At 33.8% G+C, this 22,122-nt stretch overlaps 1 protein-coding gene across 2 annotated transcripts in view; it reads right to left on the reverse strand.

Moving 5' to 3' along the window:
* Positions 1 to 1,572: 1,572 nt before the first annotated feature.
* The window catches only part of LOC149796471 (cGMP-inhibited 3',5'-cyclic phosphodiesterase 3A-like), a 259,042-nt gene continuing 238,492 nt past the window's right edge, over positions 1,573 to 22,122 (reverse strand). For both annotated transcript variants that reach the window (XM_089961176.1, XM_089961177.1), the window contains exons 12-13: positions 19,692 to 19,843; positions 1,573 to 9,543 (exon numbers count right to left, since the gene is read on the reverse strand). In XM_089961176.1, coding sequence (XP_089817302.1) covers positions 9,364 to 9,543; positions 19,692 to 19,843 — 332 coding nt within the window. In that variant the 3' untranslated portion in view covers positions 1,573 to 9,363. The remainder of the gene's footprint in view (positions 9,544 to 19,691; positions 19,844 to 22,122) is intronic.

Genomic DNA, 22,122 nt, shown 5'->3' on the forward strand with positions numbered 1-22,122 from the left:
CACCAAGTGAGGCAGTTGTTGGTACCATTTTTGTAAGTCTTTGGTATGACACAGCTGCGGATTGAACCCACGACCTTTCACAACTGAGGGGGACACTAACCACTAGGCCACCGGAGCAGTCTCGTCTGGCATTTTCATGTGACTCAATTGTCATTGTTTAGTCTAGTGTGACCTTGCTTTGGGCACTTAAATCATCAATGTGACTTTTGTGTCTGCTATCGTAAGTGGCTTAACCACAAAAAACATTGGTACACAATGCAATAAAGTGAATTTGTAGTATCAGACCTTGTTATAACAACAACTTGACACTTCAAGGGAAATAATATGTAAATTTTATGATGAAAACTGAATAAAATAAAGAACAAAATTAAAGTACAGTATAATGTCAGTTTTGCTGCTGCTATCAAAGCAAAGTCAACTGGATATGGTTTAAGTCTAGAAAGGATTCAATTACAACTAGAATAGCATTTCTCTATACTAGACTATATAATTAATGACGTAGCAACCTTAGAAAAGATATACAGTGATAATGCTGATGTTTAAAACAATTCAATTAATCATACTTCATAATGCTTCATTATGATTTTCATACAATAGTGATGATGCAATTTTTGTTGAATTATAATAACTTGTGTGCAATGCTATTTGTGACGTGCATAAATCCAAATCTAACTGCGTAATTGCTCTGGAAAGTTGGTATTTAAGCTATTCACAAAATCACAAGTACATAATAGGCAGTATGAACTCCTACTTGCTGGTATATACTGCAACAGTGGATTTAAGACTAGATTCAAGTTTTGGTCACCCCACTATGACTGAGACATTTTAGAACTTTCTAAAAAATATAAGAACTAATTTTATAATAATCATCATCTACCTCAAACAAATGACTTTTTAAAAATATTTGCAGAGGAGATTTTTACATTTATTAATGATTTTATCATTTTGCAGTTTAAAATGCAAAGTACAAGATGTCACCATAGTTATAACAGCAAGCTGACTTACTGCTGTAATATTTTTGGAGGAATGGATGTAATAAGTAGTAGTACCAGTCAGCCTTTGATGACGGGGCAGAAATAACAATGATAACAGCTTCTATGTTGCATTTTAATTTGCTAAACAATCAAATCATTAAAAATTAATATATCTTTCTCTGTAAATATATTTAGAAAGTCATTTGGTTCATGCAAATTAAAAATAAAATAAAAAAACCTGCTATAAAGGTTCAATCATAAAAACCTGTACATATGGAATACTTCAGGAATCCATCTGGAAGAGATATGGACTGAAAGAATCAGACAATTTATTCCATATCAATTCCATAAGTACTTCACAGCAAGTGAAAATTCCATATGGAATAAAGTTGTAACTTTAATCCATAAGCACTTTTTTCCATATGGAAAGCAGACTCATGTATTATAGCATCATGGAAAATACTCTCTGAAGAATTAATAACCTAAACTATCTGATTAAAGTAGAAATACTGGTGGGAGTTAAGAGTACATATATATGTCAGTGTAGCTGATGTGGAAGGATGAATATATACTCATATAAATTTGAAGAAAACACATGCATGTCAGTTTTCTTTATTTTCACAGATGTTTAAAAACAAAGACATGACCAAAAATGAAGAGAAAATGTAAACATGATCAGAATATTAATATCTGGTAGTACAAGCATAGGTGAATCTTTGGACTTTGAAAGTTTGGTGCAAGATGGATTTTGGACTTGATCTGATGTTTACTCTGAAAAATATTTTTCTGTGCTTCCTATTAAAATATGCTCTACAAAAATCATACCCTAGTGAAAATGTGACTGAAATTTCAGCAAAATCACAGTGACCTTTTTTTTTACATTCACTAAAATGTTATTTTTTCACTAAAATTATGGTATTTTATATAATTTTACCGAAATTTCTGAAAATATCAGTGAAATTTTGTGATTGAAATATCACTGACTCTGCCAACATTTCTGAAAATATCAGCGAGAATTTGTGATTGAAATTTCAGAGTTTGTCAAAAATTCAGAAAATATGGTGATATTTTGAAACTGTAATATCACTGACTTTTCAATAACAAATATTAATAAGATATAATAAAATTAATTTTTTGTTTCTTGTACAATCTGAATGATTTTCAGCAACATTTATATTTCATGTTTCTGATAGCTGTAATTCTATTGTTCATTTTGAACACAAAAACGTCTTTCCACATCTCTCCTTGTTATATTTCTTTTTAAAATTTGTGCTGCTGTTGTATTTTTATTTAACTTAAATTGGATTTAACTGCCCTCAAACAAGTTTTCTTGTTTTCCATTTTAAAACAGCATTTCACTTTTCTTCAGACCTGAATCTGATTTTCCTCGATATGGACCCATTTTTTAATATCGTTCTCCAAAACTTTTTAAAAAATAATGCTCTATCCGATCCCATTCCACAATGAGCATTCTAATAAGTATTTGTTCCGTTTATTATTTAACACATGATCGCTGTAAAGAGCTTTCTGAATGGTCAAGATTTTGAACTTGTCCAATGAATCGTCGCGTAACGGAAACTGATGGGAATAAGCTTGCTTGCTAAACATGGCGATTCAAATTTTCAAGCAGGATATGAGTTTGAATAACCATTTGAAAAATATGCGGCAATGAGAATAGCTTGAAGGCAAAGTCAATGAGAACGTAATTGGTCAATCTGTATAGAATCTGAATGCCAGGACTAGCATTTTGCTTTTTGTGCCATAAAGAGATTTACATTAGCGGCTAAAACGTGCTAAAAAACGACAAGGAATTGAACAAGGATGATTTCGAACTTATATAACTCCAAACTGATTAACTTCCAGAATTAAAGGAGGGACAACGTATAGATCACTGATGGGAATTGTGGCCAGATACTCGTGTCTATCAAAGACAGTCATATATTTGCAGAGTTTTCTTGGCCCACAAGTAGAGTCATCCTTCAATACCATGAGTGGCATTATTGTGTATATTATCAAAATATTCTAGGTGTGTTAGAACTCAGTGTAAAATAAGAGTAATTATATCATGATAAACGTTGTCACGGCTGCTTATGAAACAAGGACTAATTTAAGAGACCACAACAGCATCATAATTTGTACGTTAATAAAAAATCAAGTCTACAGTACAAGTGACATATGGCAGGCTCCTAGCATTTCTTCTTTTCATAATCAATGTCTCAAATGGATTATTTTCTGTAATTTTACATCATTTTCACAGTTAATTTTCAACGCAGGATAATATTTTATATTTTATATATGTTTATGTGTTTAAAGATGCCTGTGCATATGTTCCAGGCTTGATACTTTGATTTTTAAAAGCACTTAATTATTTAGTGTCAAGTAAGATTCTTCACATCATGTTGTATATAATGTATATACCAGGTATTGTATGTAACAGACAGAAGGCCTCACAAAACTTTCAATGAAATGTTAGAGATCTTGCCAAAACATAAGTGAAAGTTTTGGCCAAATTTATTTTGAAACCGCACAAATATTTCAGTGAAATTTTAGTGAGATCTCACCACAATTTCAATGAAAATTTTTATTTGTGAAATCTCACCAAACTTTCCATGAAATGAAAAAAGACTTAAGTCATTCCATTATGGATTATGCAAGAAGAAAGCTGGACAAGAAAAACTTGAATCTCATGAATGTCTGTCAAAATAAAATTTATGATCCATTTGTAAAATTATTGTGAATATTTATCACTGATTCCCAATAATGGATAAAAACCATATAGCAGTTTAATTGAAATCTGAAGTAGATTTTTTATGGTTTAGGCAGAAAGCTGTTAAAAATCCCATCTGAAATTTGACTCAAGTCCACCTGGAAAATTTTGTATGGGATGGACTATGACCAAATTCCATATGAACAATTTACAAATTCCATATGGACCATTTACAAATTCCATATGGTATATTTCCAAATTCCATATGGACCATTGCCAAATTCCATATGGAATTTTAATTTTATTCCAGATGGACAACCTACAGATCTCATGGACTAATTTGCATATTCCATGGGATTTTCCATAAGAAGTATGTAAGGAATCCATAACTTTTCCATGTGGACATACTAAAATCCATAAGAGTGGTTCAGATATAGAATAAAAATGTCCATATGGATATTTCTGTAAAAGTATGTATGGATTCCATATCCAATCCATGTAGAAAATTTGGTATGGGAAGGTGGGGTGACCAAAATGTAAGGTAGTGCATACATTTTACATGAGAAAATACATTAACCAACCAAAGTAATATGTCATTAGAATTTAACCACATTCATCAATAATAATGCAAATTTATTTATTATATTTAAATTGCTAATTGGCTGTTCGTTTATCAGGGTATTTTTTTAATAATAACTGACAAAGCAAACAGCTCACCAACATCACAGAATACATCTATAAATAAAATATAAAGAAAGAACAAAGATAAACCCGTACACCTTATAGGTCTGCAACTGTATGTTATGAATCAATGGTCTTAAATTATGTAACTGAAAGAAGTGAAACCAACAAATTTAGTAAAATCAACAAATAATTTATTTCCTTAAGTTACAAAGTGAAAATTAATGAGGAACTGACCAAATGATTTTAAATGTCCTATCACAAGTCCAAAAGTACAGAATGTTCCAATGAATTCCAATAGTCTTGAATGTCTTTTAAGTATCACAATGATATAATCCAGAATGCTTTGAATGAGTCCTCAGCAAACCCAACTGAGTGCTTTAGTCCAAAAAGTCAATGAAAACTTTGCAATTCCAGTGAATATTTTAAATGAATAATTCCTCTCTAATTATATCTGAACACAACTACAAACTCTGATACTAGATTCACAAGACTGATATGAAAAAGGAATTAATTGTTTACCAAATCATATATATATATATCTATGTATGTATGTATGTATATATATATATATATATATATATATATATATATATATATATATATATATATATATATATATATATATATATATATATATAATTCTTATCATGCAGCAAGTATAACACTGACATAAAACGATTCATGTTCCAGTGATTTTGGAAATACTTTCAATAAAACAAAACATTTGACTTCAAATTCAGTCAAGACTGCTTCATATTCAGAAACACAAATCCCCAACATATATTTCCAAATAAAAAAGATATTTCACTGGATCTGAATTAAGACTATGAGATACAATATAATGCCCAAATAAGGAAGAGTAAAATTTAAGATCTACTGCTTCAAGTTAACACAGTTCAAATATGTGACGTGTGGATTTGATATCAAAACATAATAATTATTCTAAAAGAAAAATATCTTCATATTTCAAAATACAAAAAAGTGAATTGCAATTTTTTTTCTTTTTTTTCTTCAACTTCCAGTAAAGCAAAGCAAAAAGATCCCATTTTCATGCTGATCTTGTTATTTCCATCCACTCTTGCAAGCATGTCTATGTAAGTGTATTTCTGTTTACATATTCAAATCATTCTCCTAAACTTAATATGTGCTATATCCAAGAAAAGCATACTATGAACAAAGCAACTTTTGCCCTAATGAGATCATACAATCCAACCTCCTCAGGGGACTATATTAAATTTACTGGGAGATGGCAAGGCAGCAAATAATTATCTATTGAGGGTGGGAAGTAAACCATGAATTTTTAACAAGCATGTCTATCCTATAGTCTGTGGGTTGCATCTGGCCTGCAACCCAATTTTATCTGGTTATATCTGACCCACACCCTCAAGGAAGTTGCATGCCTGACCTAGGACCTAGCAAAACTGTCGTAATTTGTGAATAGCGCCTACACAACTATGAACACTGCTGACCCAGATTTAATGCAATGTGCAGGTAGAACAGGTCTGTATCATGTTAAGTAAATGTACTGGAAGAACACAGTTTGTATTGTGTTGAGTAAATGTATTGGAAGAACACACTTTGTATTGTTAATAATGTACTGGAAGAACAGGGATTGTATTGTGTTGAGTAAATGTGCTGAAGAACATGGTTTGTACTGTGTTGAGTAAATGTGCTGAAGAACATGGTTTGTACTGTGTTGAGTAAATGTGCTGAAGAACATGGTTTGCACAGTGTTGAGTAAATGTGCTGGAAGAACACAGTTTGTATTGTAAGTAATGTACTGGAAGAACAGGGATTGTATTGTGAGGAGTAATGTGATGAAAGAAAGGGTTTGTATGGTTTCTTCTTATGGTTTTAAAGGTAGTCAGCTTACTAACACAGCTGAAGTTGATGTGATCATTAGATTATAACATGCTTGATACAGCATCACTTTTCAAAGTATTATAAACTTGAGGCAAGAGTGAATGTAAAATGATTACTTCTGTTACTTATTACTTAATGAAAATGATCACCAAGCAAAAAAGTGTATATTAAGACCTTGGGAAATCTTTAGGGATCTACAATAGTAGATCATTCCAGAAAACAAGAGCAATATAAATAATTGAGTCAGACTAAACAAATTCCATCATCAACATAAATGTTTCTTTGTGTATTTGATTTGAGAAAGCTGTCTACGACCTTCAACCTGTGAAAATTTGTGGAACTTTTCAATACTTATTCAGCTTCTATTTTATGGCCAGCTTACAATATGGTACTTCTTCCTATGTAATGACACTTACTTGAGGAATAAGTTTCAGCTAGGAGTAGCATAAAAAATGCATACAAAGTATAAATTTTTAAGTGATTATCAATTGCCTGGACCCTTAGCAAAGTGAAAATATCAGTTTCTAAATAGGTTAAATACCTCAATGTTTTACAAGTGAAAAGAATAGATCCGGATCTGCCAGCAGGTTATATGTTGGTAGATGTGGGTCCAAGGCATTCATAGACTGCAACACACTGTGATCTGCCAGCAGGTTATATGTTGGTAGATGTGGGTCCATGGCATTCATAGACTGCAATACACTGTGATCTGCCAGCAGGTTATATGTCGGCAGATGTGGGTCCATGGCGTTCATAGACTGCAACACACTGTGATCTGCCAGCAGGTTATATGTCGGTAGATGTGGGTCCCTGGCATTCATAGACTGCAACACACTGTGATCTGCCAGCAGGTTATATGTCGGTAGATGTGGGTCCATGGCATTCATAGACTGCAATACACTGTGATCTGCCAGCAGGTTATATGTCGGTAGCTGTGGGTCCAAGGCATTCATAGACTGCAACACACTGTGATCTGCCAGCAGGTTATATGCCGGTAGATGTGGGTCTGTGGTATTCATAGACTGCAACACATCTTCTGCAAACAGACCTGGGTATGTGGAGTTCATAACTGGCTACACATTATGATCTAACATTATGTGTCAGCAGATCTAGGATTGGGGTGTTCACAGCTGCCTACATATTATGATGTGCCAGTGTTTTAAATGAATGCAGAACTGGATCTATGGTGTTCACAGCTGGCTACATTAAGATCTAAGTGTTTTATGTGTCAGCAGATATGGGTCTATGGTATTCACAGCTGGCTGCACACATGATCTGCCAGCTTGTTACATGTCAGCAGATCTGGGTCTGTGGTGTTCAAGCGGTCTACACATTATGACCTGCCAGCATATTATGTACAAGCAGATCTGAGTCTGGTCTGTTCACAGCTGTCTACACACTGTGATCTGCCAGCATGTTATGTGCCAGCAGATCTTGGTATGTGGTGTTCACAGCTGGCTAACACATGTAACTGATACACACTGACAATTATTTATTGTTTTTCAAGGGTGAGGGATGAACCAAAAAATAGTATTTTGAGATCTAAAAGCCTTTTTGTTATTATCTTTGTTACCATTTTTTAAAATCTATTTTTTAATCTTTTTAATTTTTTTCCCTAAGCTTTACATTTTATCAGCTGCTGGAATACAAAAGTTGGACTTCTACATCTTCCAAGTAAATTTACATGGAACAGTCCGGAATCACAGGTACATAAGACCATATCTAAACAACTGGCTATCTACACCTTTTGCCCATTACAGAATGCTCTAACAAGTTTTTTTTTTAAAATATACAAAGTATAGTACATTTTATCCATGCTAAATTTATTATTTAGTTCCATCAGTGAAAACACTGACTTGATATCATTACAGCTGCAATAATATACAGTATCAGAAAATGGTAAAGGTAAAAAGGCAAAACTTCTGTGCTTAAGCTGTCAAAAATAATCTTTTGCTTTTTTGGTCTGATGTTTCCATCCATATACATTTTGCTGGTAACTAATACATACAATGATAAATTACAACATGCTTTTCACAAGGAGTACAGAAGAATAATAAAAACATTTAAAATTTGATAAAATTATGTGACTGTCTCAAATCCTTCAAGATATATGATCCTCAACACTTTACTTTCAGTACCTTAGTAACTTCTACCTAGATTTATTACAGTGTTTAATAGACTTAAATGTTAAGATTGAGAACATATTTCCGTAAAGAATTACTCTGTTTAGAACTTTCCATAATATGAAAATGTTTTAAATTTAGGAGGCACAAACTGTTTATATAACAGGAGGGTGCAAATAATATAGCACAAATTTCATTGATCGCATCTACGCAGGACTCCATGACATATATATTTCAGAAAAATGTAAGATCGGGATCAGAAGACAGATATGATACAAACATTGAGCAAGATGAACAAAAAGAAAAAATATTAACATACAGAAGTCAAAGTGGATGGTTCACAATCTCATTTTGAAAGTATGTAGTAGATGATATGCATAAAACACACAATAAAATTTGAATAATTATATATTAATAAAAAGTGAGATGCACTTTGGGATCAGCTAGATATCCAGACTTATTAATGCTGAAAACTTGCCATAACAGTCAAAATAGTCATAAACAATTAATAAAATAATTATGACACATAACAAGCAGAAATATTCACTTTCCACGATTTGAATAAATAAATCAACAGAACATGAGTAAGAAAAAAAAGGGGGGGGCACTTTCCATTTACACAGCTTTGCTAAATTATTAGTGTAGCAGCAACTACCAACTGAATAAATATGTCATTACCAGTGACTGGCAGCACAAAACTACAGATTATTTTGCCGACAACATGGAAACAAATTGGCACACACCAATCAACATCTGTTTGAAATGAAAGATCTCAGGGACATTTGAATTGCTGCAATTATGGGTATTATCAACCAATGAGATGGGAATTCATGGTTAGACTTGAAAGTTAATATACTTGTTAAAAATAATATTACAGTTTATATTAACTGGACATGTTCATTATCATGGCATCTTAAATGCCACAGACACCTGCAATGACATGTAAATGGAAAAACCCGGAGAAGATAACTAACAACTGTACAACAAAACTGAGAAAACTTATAGCTCTCTCTCATGTGTTATCTTTGCTGTCATCCACAGGTTCCTCTAGTTCCGATTTCTCAACAACCTGTTGAACTGTTGGGGACAGTGAGGAAGGGGATTCAGATTCTTCTTTGATTGACTCCATTTCAGGCCTACTCTCATTTACAGCTGAACTGCTACCAGTTACCGATCCTGAGACTGTGGAGTCCTGATAATAATAATGATAATAATATTATGCTTTATTCTTGAAACATAGGTCACTAACCCAAATTATATACATACACAGTAAAACAGTGAGAAATTAACAACTAAAACCAGTGTATCCAACTGGATGCAAGATTGAGAGTCACAATTCCCCTTGATGTCAGAACTGAGGGTCAGACTGAGTAAAAGCAAACTTTGGTATCAAAAACTGGGGGTGAAATAAAAAAGTTGGGGTAATCCCTGAAGCATAAATGATGGTAAAGGGAAACAATATAAAACACTGACTATCTTTTAAACATTTTGCTAGATGAGGAGCAAAACAAGCAGCTAATCATCAATATGATTAAGTCTCTGCATACAGTCTTAGAAAATGTAATTTGCATTACAGTAAGTGTTCAAATGCAGATAAGCATTCCTGAAACTACTGTACTTTGGACATTTTACAACAATGGGAAACTCCTCTATGTTGGCACAAAAATGGCACCTTCTATCAATGCTGGGAATATTTTAAAATTTACCTTTATTTACAAACATAGGAAGTTTTCATTTCTGAACATACACAGTAAGCAAACAACGAAGGAAGACTTTAAACAATGTTTAAAATAGTGACAACTAATATAATAATAATAATAATGAGGACATTGTATAGCACCTAATCTTCAGAAGCTCTAAGCGCTTTACAACATTAGACAACACCTATAAGATAAAACAACATATATAATGATATGATTACAAAAATAAACACCATGAAATTAAAAAACATAAAAAACATGCCAAAAATATTTATGGTAGGAAACATTATTAGGTCTTTAAGTTTGTTCTTGCAGTCAAAATAAGTGAGTTTTGAGAGCACTCTTGAATGGGATCACTGTGTCTTTGTGTCTAAGTTCAGTGGGCAATTCATTCCACGTTGCTGGGCCCTGGTATGCAAAAGAACGCTGTCCATATGACTTGTTTTCATAGTGGGAATAATGAGTATACGATTGTCAGAAGAGGAGTGTAAGTATCTTGCTGGTGTGTACACATGGGTGAGGATGGATAGGTATGTTGGACTGGAGTCCGTCAGTGAAACGTAGCACAAAGAATAAATTTTGTGTTTCATTCTGGATCGAATGGCTAGCCAGTGTAGGGTACAGAGCAGTGGGGAGGTGTGCTCTGATCGTGGTACTCTAAGTATGATCCGAGCAGCTGTGTTTTGAACTTTTTGAAGTTTCTGGAGCAGATACTGATACAAACCAGACAGAATTGAGTTACCATAGTCCAGTCTTGAAAGTACTAATGAACACACAAGTGTTTTAGTGGCATCAACTGAAAGATATTTGCGAATGGAGCTGATGCGTCTCAGCTCAAGATATGCAGCCTTGCATATGTTCATGACATGTTGGTGCCAATGTGAGAGTACTGTTCAGAGTAACACCTAAGTTTCATACTGATTGTGTGAATTTAATGTTGGTGTTGCTGATATTTATTGTTTGAGGTAAAGGATGTGACTGAGAAAGTCTTAGTGTTGTGATCAGAATGGCCTCAGTTTTATCATCATTCATCTGCAGCTTGTTACATGTCATCCATGATTTCACATCAGAAATGCACCTCTCTGCACCTTGGATGGCAGCATCAACTTCAGTTGGGTGGCTAGATTTGTATATTTGGGTGTCATCAGTGTACAATTGGTGAGAAACTGGATGATGATCTCTGACACTTGAGAGCGGCTGAGTGTACAGAATGAAGAGAACATGTCCAAGAACAGACCCCTGTGGAACACCACAAAACAGATCAACTGGGCTGGAGTGTATTCCATTTGCAGACACAATTTGTGTCCTGTTGACCAAATAGGACTTGAACCACAGTAAAGCTGTATCATGAATGCCAAATACATGCTGGAGATGGTGAAGTAATATATCATGGTCTATTGTGTCAAATGCTGCAGACAAATCAAGGATGGTGAGGACTGTAATCTTTCCGCTATCCAAAGCAGAGAGAATGTAATTAACTACTTTTAGAAGAGTAGTTTCAGTACTGTGGCAAGGGCAATATGCAGATTGTACATTGTTAAAAAGACTGTTTGAATTCAGATGAGATACAAGCTGGGATAGAACAACCTTTTCTAAGATTTTTTATATGAATGGGAGATTAGAAACTGAGTGGTAAATCTTAAAATCGTTAAATATAATTTCATAATATATCCTTTGAATTTAAACTCCCATTTTATTTAATTTTAAATATACCAGTGCAGTTGAGAATATGTTTGACTTTTTGACCAAAGAAACTTTTTGTAATCACTACAACAAGAGTGGTCTGTTTACATCAAATTTTTGAAATGCCACCATGACCTGTTGAGGAGTCAGTTGGTTTATTAAGTAGTGACTGGCTTTCCTATTCTGCTATATTTACTTATAATATAGTTGCCTCCCTTTGATTTGTTTGCAGCATCAAAAAATTGACTCCTCCAGAACTCTGCACAAATATGGCTGATTACATGTATACAGACCAGTCTTTTTTCAGCATGAATCAAATGAATCGTCTTGCAATGTCAATATGAATTATGTTAAATCATTTGCGCATGAAACAAATTTGGTAACTTCAGCTACAATTTCAACACAATGACATGAAAATTGAATGAGATGCAGACAAGGATCATTTGTGATGCTGTGCAAAATGTAATTTTCTTTTTGTTTAAATGAAACAGAAATTAAAACACAGACTCCGATTTGGATGGAAGAATGTATTCTTTTAATCTTTCTTTAGGAATGCATTTTGTGTCACTTTCTGGTGCATATCATGATAAGTCTGAATAATGAGATGAGGGTAGCTAAATATGGAAGGGGTGTATGACGGCATGCAACCCACAACAAAAACAGCAACAACAACAAGCAGCCTGTTATTCTTTACTAATGGCTTCTGAAGGAAAAGGAATGATAAGAAATAAAAATTATGTGTTTTTGTTTAACTTGATCATTTTAAATTTCATTTATTATTTTAGTTGGCTCTATGGACTTTATTCAACTCTTAATGTACATAAATTCACACTCTTGAAGTCTGTCAAATGGGATTAGAATATGTGAATTGAAACTATACAAACAATGATAGTACTGAAATCTGCATTTAATCCAATTAACCTGCAATATTTATTGGCATCATTATTTACTTGTTTCCATTTCATGAATTACTTTAGTAACAACTTTACAGTATCCTCTACGACACAGATAACTGAAGACGTCTTCAGCAGACTATAACAAGGAGAAATAAAATTCAAGCAATAATTTTTTGAAGAAATGGATTATACTGAACAGATATGAATTTTACTCTACTTTTAATGCAATCATAGGCATAAAATGGTTTCTATCAAAAGAGAATAAAAGTTTGGGTACCAATTTGATTTTACCCTACAGAACCTGACAAAGCCACATATTCTCTCTCTCTCTTGACGTATATGTGTGTGTGTGTGTGTATGTGAACTTCGCCTGCAAGTCAGGAGCAGTCGTGTAAAAGTACAACTGTTGTCTTCATTAGCATACAAAATATTAAAGCATTTGCTGAAGGCTAAGCTGGAGATTTTTTAATTATTTTTAATGCATATAATAAGTTAATTTTACTTTTACCTTTTATGTTTATCCTGATGCACAATAACTTTATTTGTCTATCGTTGCCATGATAAGATTTTTTTTAAACGAATAACTTGAAACCTTCATCTTTCTAAAAATTTGAATTAATTTAAAAGTATCCCTGAAAGCAACTGTTTTCAAATAATGCTATTTAAACCTGTCATTGATATTATCTGTTCATCGTTATCTAGATTATTTCTTGTTTTTCATTCAAGTTTCCTTTAGCTGATTAGTGCATATGTTTTGCTCATTACAATTCATGTACGTATGAATGAGAGAAAGAGATTTGAGACAAAGTCTATTTTGGAACCCTATCCTTAGCACTGTTGCCACTGTTACGAAGCTGGATTTAAATGTCATATTTTTCTTTAATTTTCTTACTTAAAATGTCTCAATGTGTTAAATATGGTTTTGTGCAGATCATAAGAATCAAGTGAGATTGTAAACCATAACTGCTTCATCTTTATTTTCAAATAAAGTTATAAATGAATAGATTGCCAACCTCAACCCTGGCACAAAATTCTCTTTTTCTCTGCGGAAGCAATCTCTTTTAAAAATTTCACAATTTCCCAGGACTATTGTGTTTGTGTTTGTATGCATGTGAATATTGGTGTGCCAGTTCAGGCAAACATGCACGGACAATATTTTCTGTTATTAGTATGGTATGGACATCATATTCATGAACACGAAATTTTTAAAATTTTTCGCAATTTAATCTAACATTATTAAAGTGGCATACATGGTTTAAAGGCTTAGCTCTTTGTTCAATTACTTACAACATGGTTGGTCAATCTGAAATTCATTGTGGGTTTGAGAACATAAACTTACAAAGACAAATTGCTATGGTGTATATCTTGGTATTCATAAGTGACCATCTATGTCCAAGTCATTTAATATAAATTTAAAAAAACAACTGGGGAAATAACAAATACATAGATATGGCTTATTTTCTCACCAAACCCCCAATCTAGTGCTGTTTCATGATTAACCACTGAATATACAAAGGCCTAAGGGATAAATACATTTTAAATTTTTATATATTATATAATGCTGATTTCTATTTGACTATGTGACTGATTATTTTGACAATAAACTTAATAAGGGCTTGTTAGCCACCAAATCTATAATCCATGAAAAAGGTGTTACAATGGAAGAGAAAACTTTTGGCTTTTAATAGTTGCTTTCCTTTATTAAAAGCAGTCCTGGAGAAAAATATATCTTGAAGGGAGAGGTCCAAATTGGCCCTTATCCTATCTTGTCATTTAGTATAATACATATTTAGGATTCTAAGTTCATCAAAATGATGGAAATCAAATTCAATCCAAATATCACTAATACAAAGATTCATTGTCAAATCTGGTTCAAACTGAACAATCCTTGGTAATGCAATATCATCGGGGTGGGGTGGGGTCAACACCACCACCAAAGACCCCTTACAATCCAGGCCATGGAAAATGTTGATTTTTTAACTGCCAAAAGCCAATCCAAGCCTTACATGTAAGCCTGGTTGGTGCCAAAAAAAATATAATTAATTAGCAGAGGAGATGACCACATCCAACTGAATGATGTTCAAATACTATTTCATGGGTAATTGTAATATTTATTCTTAATTTGTTATAATTGTTAATTTGTAATCAGGCACCCCATCCCCAAATGATTCCAGGTTGCAAAACAAACAGCCTATAGGGTTCAGAAAGGGGGACCAGGCAAGTTTCACCTAAGTTATATTTTTTTACAGATTATCTGTTCATTAATATTTTAACATCTTCACAGCTGTCCCCAATTATAATAATTTTATTAACAAATGCCAACAAATTATCCGTTGCATGATTCGAACAAAGCTTCCACTTGCCGACCAATGGGCTGCTGAACAAACTTCCCACCATGCTAAGCGTTAAACTGTGGAGATAGTTGTTTGAAATATATTTTGAAACTGATATATAAAGATACCCATGGCATCAACAACAGGCATGTTTTAAACATGATCCACTTAATTAAGACATCAATGTTATTTAAATACCTCTGTGTGTATAGCACTGTGATTTATTAGCATTTTTCAAATACAGCCTTGCTTTTATCAGTAAATTTGTTTGTGTCAGTCTATACCACTATGCTATTAAGGAAGTAAGTTATTTTTATCCGCAACAGAATATGTGCCATTCTGGAATTCTAAGTTGTTACTGGAATTCGAAGGGGTCTGGTAGGTCGTTACTGTAGGTAAAAAAATATATCGTACATTACTAAATATACTGAAATTTTATTTTTTGATTATACCACTTCGATAGAGCTGATTTTTTTCCTCAAGTCATAAGACTGGTTTCTGATCATGCACATTTTTTGATTTTTTTACCTAGATAATCTTCAGCATCTTTTATTGTGGCACCCATGACATCACTTTGTTGTTCACAGCATCATTTTAAGTGCTCTCTATTTTCTACAACTACTTTGAATACAAAAGATTTTCCCCTCATCCCTATTCCGCTTTTTACACATGGTTTTGGTGCTTAACTTCCTTGCTGAACATTTGCTAAATGAGATGCACAATACTCATTAAAACAATTTTTTCCACATGGGGTTGTCAATCCAATCATAAGCCACTTACAAGTATTTTTTGCTTGTGACATTATTATATAATATTCCAAAATAATGTTCAATAAGAGAAAAACATGCCCTAATTATATAATGGGCTGGTGGACTGTAGCAAAACAATTGCAAGAACAGTATCATAATCTCATCAGTGTTAGACAAGCCCTTGTTAAGTAAAAACAAAATGACCTAGAAAATTAGTGAAATCAGATTAAATTGTTAGAAACTACAAGAGTTTGCAAGATTATTTATGATTAAACCAGCTGCAGCTAGGTTTGATTTTGATAGAGTAGACGACAAAAAGAAAATGCCCACCATTTCATTCACATTTACACAAACAAGCGGGATGATGCAACTCATGTTTGTTCAGCTTTCTGGATAGACCATGACGGTATTTTCAATGATGCTACAATGAATGACCAATAGGCAGTGATGATTATTGATTATTTAGCTGATGATAAAAGGTATTTAAATTCAATTTACTGTCAAAATTTAATGGCAGCCAGGATGGCCCAACATGGATTATTCAGGATAAAGTTGACCCTGTTCAATAATCACTAGCACGTGGCCTGCATATCACCGTTGCAGATAAAAATTCTGTGCCCAGAATGAAGACGGGCACTGATAAGTCATATTATGAAAAATTATTTCCAGCGACTGCTGTTGTTTATGCACTTTATTGTTTAAATGAGCCTGATATTAATGCTCTTCAACCGATGCAGGGGCAGCAGTGGCCACTGGTATCTTAAAATGTGTAGCTCAACACGTAACAACATTTTATGAATGCCCCACGAGGAAATGGACTGACAGAATCACAAATAAAAAATAATGAATGGACAGAGCGTGTTAACTACAATGGAGCCCACTTGGAAGACATTTCAGTGTTGGAAAACAATTAAAGTTACCCCTAGTTGTAAAAACAATAACATATGAGGTTTTTTATGATTTCAACAACTATCAAAGTAAAGGCGTCTCAACAGTGATAGTTGACTACAACGCTCACGCATGGATGCATGTTTAACAAAATTTCTGCCAATTTACCACAGTAAAATTTTTGAGGAAATTTATATTAGCAAACTTGATCCAGTCTCATTCGGGCTGTTTCAGAGTGATCCTGAATCAGGATCCAATGGATCTAGGTTTGATTTATTGGATGAAACAGGTAGCGATAAAATATAGCATAGGCGAAATGCTGAATAACTGTTTTACATTCATGTCTGTGGTTGCTCATGTCCCCCCCAGGAATTGTTTTTAATGGCGACCAACACCTCAGGGACTTCTTGATATATCCTGTTTATGTATTGAATCAGGACATGGTGACCTTTCGAACACAAAATATAATCCTGCTGATGTTATTTCAGTTGATGTAGTGGAGTGTTACCCCGCTAGTTTTCTAAGAGCGGGTCAATGTGAGCTGTATTTCTCATGATTTGGTCACCAAACACATGAAATGACCAGAGTTGCAATAAATGGACTGCTGCCAGCAGTGGATCTAACTGGATTTGCCAAGATTAAATTATTTGAGTTTGCAGCAAACATACAGCTACTGTTGCTTGGTTTGGTTGTCTTTTTAATAAGCCAGATACATGATAAATCTCCAAAACTGCTGTGCAAAAAATAAATGTGGTTGGACTTAGTGCTACTGAGATATATACTTGATGCAAGGAAATAGATAAAGAGACAGTAAATCAATCAACATCATTCAGGCCTCCAAAAGTAGAGAAACTGTATGTTCTTAACTCATCTTTAAACATATTCTTTTTTTATAACAAGGATTACCAGTGGAGAAAATTAGGAGAATACCTTTCTTAAAATCTGAACCCTACAGAAAAATGTACAACTCTGGAGTGGAATCTAAAGATAAATTTTAATAATGGTGTTATTCCTTTTCACTTTGTTACACAAGATGTTTGATTTTCTGCATTAAATGGTATATTAATACAGCTCTTATGCATGAAAATGAACTAACTATGCCTGTTTTCCTAAGAAGTAATGACTGTATGGTAACTTATTCCATGCAGTAACTGCTGCAGACTCTCTAATCAAATTACGCCTGTACAGTTTTTCCCTTAAATGTCATGTTTTGTCACTTTGATAATTACTGGCTATTATTACCACTGATAATTGTCAACATGGCAAAAGCCGACAGTTGAGAAGCACTGAATGTTCAGAACAAGCCAGTGTGACATCTGCCATAAAGTAAAAATGGTATGTTAGCCTCTGTGGTTTCTCTCTCTCTCTTATATTACAAAATATACTTGAAAGAATGCCGGACTACAATCAATTGATCATGTGACCAGCTCACTTCCTTTATAAACACTAAGCAATCTGTGTAATAACAAAAAATTTCCAAAGAAGGAATAAGTCTTTGCAAAAAGTGCTAAATATCATCAGACATGCGCAGATTAAATAGAAAAGAGGAACAACTAAATGAAATGAGAGACAGTAATTGAATCAATGTTAACAAATTTGATAAGACAAAGGATTAAATAAACATTATCAGTTATACATTCTGCAGCAGTGGCAAAAAGGAATGAACAGAATAGTAATTATAATGTGATAATTGTACCCTTTGTGTATTGACAAGGTGGTTCAGAAGCACAATTGATTATTCACAAATATTTTAAATAATATTGCAAACAATATCCAAGATGTGGCTATCAATTGCTGGCTTGAGCCTTGTCTAGATGGCAGACATATATTCTTCCCAATCCAGCTTCTAAATTATTAGATTCAGGTCTGTAGACAGAGTAGGACAAAATTCCAGGTCTCACAACATTCAGGGGCTCACTGCCATCACAGTCTGTGATTCATAGGGGCCTAACTCCAGAAATTTTCCTAGGGCCCACAAATCCAGTCCGTGGCCCTGATATGATTAATGCAGCAAAATGTATAGTATCAGTGTTTTTGACAAAGAAAAACCTTAAAAGAAATAAATATTTCTTTTGATCCTTCTATGGATTAAAGTGTGTACATCTCACTGAATCTAGGCAAGTGGTTGAAGTCCTGGGACAAGTAAAAGTGTATGTGGGACAAATAAGTTTTCTGAAACTACCTGACCTACACAAGTGGATGAATAAAAAACTGACATGCTTGCAGAGATTTTGATCTTACACCTTTTGATCCAAATGCAGAGTTCTTTCCTTACACCATGTGCAAGTTATCTGCAAAGTTTGCTAACTGTACATGGTTGAGGAGCCATTTTTTCTCAGTAACAGTGACCATGACCTTTGGATTCTGGAATCTCAAGGATTCTTACTTATCCCAAGTGCAGGTCATCCATAAAATCAGGTAACTTGTCAATGGTTGACAATACTGGTGTTCATTATGTGGAATCAAAATTGCTAACAGATAGACAGACAGACCTTTTATCTTGTGGGCTTTTATAACTGTAATCCTGAGCTGTTCTACATCTGCTGAAACTGCACAATTTGGCAGTGACATCTTAGGAATAACTGTGGAAAGTTTCATGTTCCTTTATTTTAATGTAACATTGATTGCTATGTTGAGAAAATGTGATGTACATTTTGAAAATAGCCCACTCATCACACTTATATGGTATTGGATACGGGTTGGGGTTAGGGCTATTAAACATTGGAACTAATGAATACTGCTCTGTGGAAGAAAATGCATTATAATTATTCAGAAGTAATGTCTACATGCTTACAATTAAAATTTTCAGCTAAACCACTCTGAGCAAATCATTCTATAACAATATTTGTTTATCCTAAGGTTCTGCTCCCAAGTTTTGGAGCACCGCTGAAAGTGGGAAAGCAACTGGGTAAAGATGTTAGCTCTACAACTCTCACAATTTAGAGAAAGTAAACATGCTTACAACTCCAACACCTGAAATTATGAAAAACTATTCACTAACCTTTGATGCATTTAACACATGCAGGTCTTATGCTACTGACCTCACATGTAATCAGTCCTGTCAAAAACATAATCTGGTCAACTTTATTACCTGTTGAATGGTTTCTAATTTCTCTGCAAAGACTTTTTGTTCTTCCTCTTCTTTCATTATGGCTACCCACATCTCATGGTTTTCTTTCAAGTGTCTGGTTAAAAGACAATTGACTTTACGGGTTTTCTTGGTAGGTTTTGGCACAATGGTTCCTGCAAAAGAATTTCTTTTGAATGTTTTGGTGTTTTATGGCACAGCAATATTAATGTTATATCATGTCAAGGTAAGTAAAGTGTCTTGGCCATGGACACACCATGGCAGCTGAAATGGGCTAATCCAATGGTAGAATTTGGACCCACAAAATTAACGGTAAAAAGTCATTAAATTTTTTTTGAGTCACAATGACTTTGACTCTGACCTTTTACCCTAAAATTAAATGACAACCCCTTCTATACATTATGTGGAAGCCCTCCACAAACTTTGGTCAAGGTACTGGGTCTTGAACTAAAGTCATTATGCAAAAGAAGAGCTTTCTTTTTATCTGTGACTTTTTATCTGTGACTTTCACATCTGACCCCAAAATCAATAAACTTCTATTTTACCCCAAAAAGTAAGTCAGGCACAAACTTTGATGATAATACATGGCTCAAAAATGAAATTTTGTGTACAAACATTTTCATAGTGGTCAACACTCATCCGGGAGAAAAAAACTCCCGATATTTGGGCTCTCTTGACCACATCTCAAAATCCTTTTCTGGCTAAGTAGTGAGTGACTTAAACTATATCATTAACACTCGTGGGAATTTAAAAGCAAAACAACTTTGCATTATAAATATGTTAAAGGAGTATGCTGATACAGATGGCCATGTTATTCATGCAGTCAATTTAGTTGTACCTGTCCCACAGTCAGGATTTAAGGGATGGAATGCAACTGGAATGTAGTTACTTTGGCATAACCAATCTTCGGAATTCTGAAATTTGTAATAATCTGGACCAGAAACAGTCACATCAACAGCCACAAGGAAAGAGTGAACTAAAACAACTATTTCTTTTAATATCAGCGCTTGTTTCCAATGTTCCACCAAGAACAAATAAAATCTACCATGATGGTGAAATTGTAAATTCCACACCTGTGAAACAGCATCTGTATAAGATGAATACTCTCAAACAGGAAATGTTTGAAAAGAGAAATTCAGTATTTGCTGGAGAATGGTTTCATAGAACAAAGTAAAAGTGACTGGAGTTCCCCATGCATTCTGGTGGCGAAACCAGATAATGCTTTATGCATGTGCACTGACTATAGAAAGGTGAACAGTATGACCAAAAGAGATTAATTTCCATTGCCAAGAACAGACAACTACATGAACAAAATTGGAAATGCAAAAATATGTCACCAGGTTTGACCTTTTGTAAGGCTTCTGGCAAATTCTACTCATGGAAAGGATAAAGGAAATTTCAGCAATCGTAACTCTAGATGAACTTTATTAATATAAAGTGATGCCCTTTGGGATGAAAGTTTTGCCTTTATACATTTATTGAATATGATTATATCTGGTTTAGATAACTGATGCTTACATCGATGACATTATCATTTATAATGACACCTTGAAAGATCACAAGGAAACCGTTGGGAAATTCTTTGACAGACTTAATGATGCAAATCTGACAATTAATTTACGTAAAAGTTTTGCCTTGCTTGTGTTGCTTGTTTTTGATGTACAAGTATTGTGGGACATGGTCAAGTTAACCTATAAAAATTTAAGGTGAAGTCTATCTCGTGAATTCTCTGTTCCTATCAGTAAAAAGCAATTTTTGTCCAACTTTTCCATAGTTGCTGAGCCCCTGACCAATTGAGCAAGAGTAAAAAAACAAAGTTTCATTGTGCTGAAAATTGTCAGGAGACTTTTGTTAAGTTAAAAGCCATCCTTAAGACTGCACCTGTTCATTCAGTTCCAAATCTGCAGTCATTCATTTAAAATGTATACTGATGCAAGTGACATTGGGGCTGGTGGAGTATTGATTAAAGAAGATAAGAATGGTGTAGATCATCCAGTATCTTATTTTTCTAAGAAATTAAATAAGCAACAGAGAAACTATTCCACAATCGAGAAGGCGCTTTTGGCTTTGATATTGGCATTACAAAACTCTGAAGTGTTTATAAGTTCAGCTCCTTCTCAGATTATTATATTCAGTGATCACAACCCCATTACTTTCAATGGCAAAATGAAAACAAAAATCTCTTTCTTGTTCTTTATGAGGGGAATTGTTATGTATATTTAATTTGAACTATTTGTTGTACTATGATTCTATGGTCTTAAAGCAAGTAATAGAAAAGAGTGAAAACCAACAAGTTTTGCCAATTCAGCAAATAATTTATTTCCACAGAACACAAGTCCTAAAAATTAAAGTTCTGAATAAACTTTAGTGGTATTCCAAAATAAATCCAATGCTGGAAGTGTTGATGTGCCTGTCATGCCCTGTGTCATAGTGA

This window comes from Sinohyriopsis cumingii, chromosome 6 (genome assembly GCF_028554795.1).
Source record: "Sinohyriopsis cumingii isolate HCF-2022 chromosome 6, ASM2855479v2, whole genome shotgun sequence".
NCBI lineage: Eukaryota > Metazoa > Mollusca > Bivalvia > Unionida > Unionidae > Sinohyriopsis > Sinohyriopsis cumingii.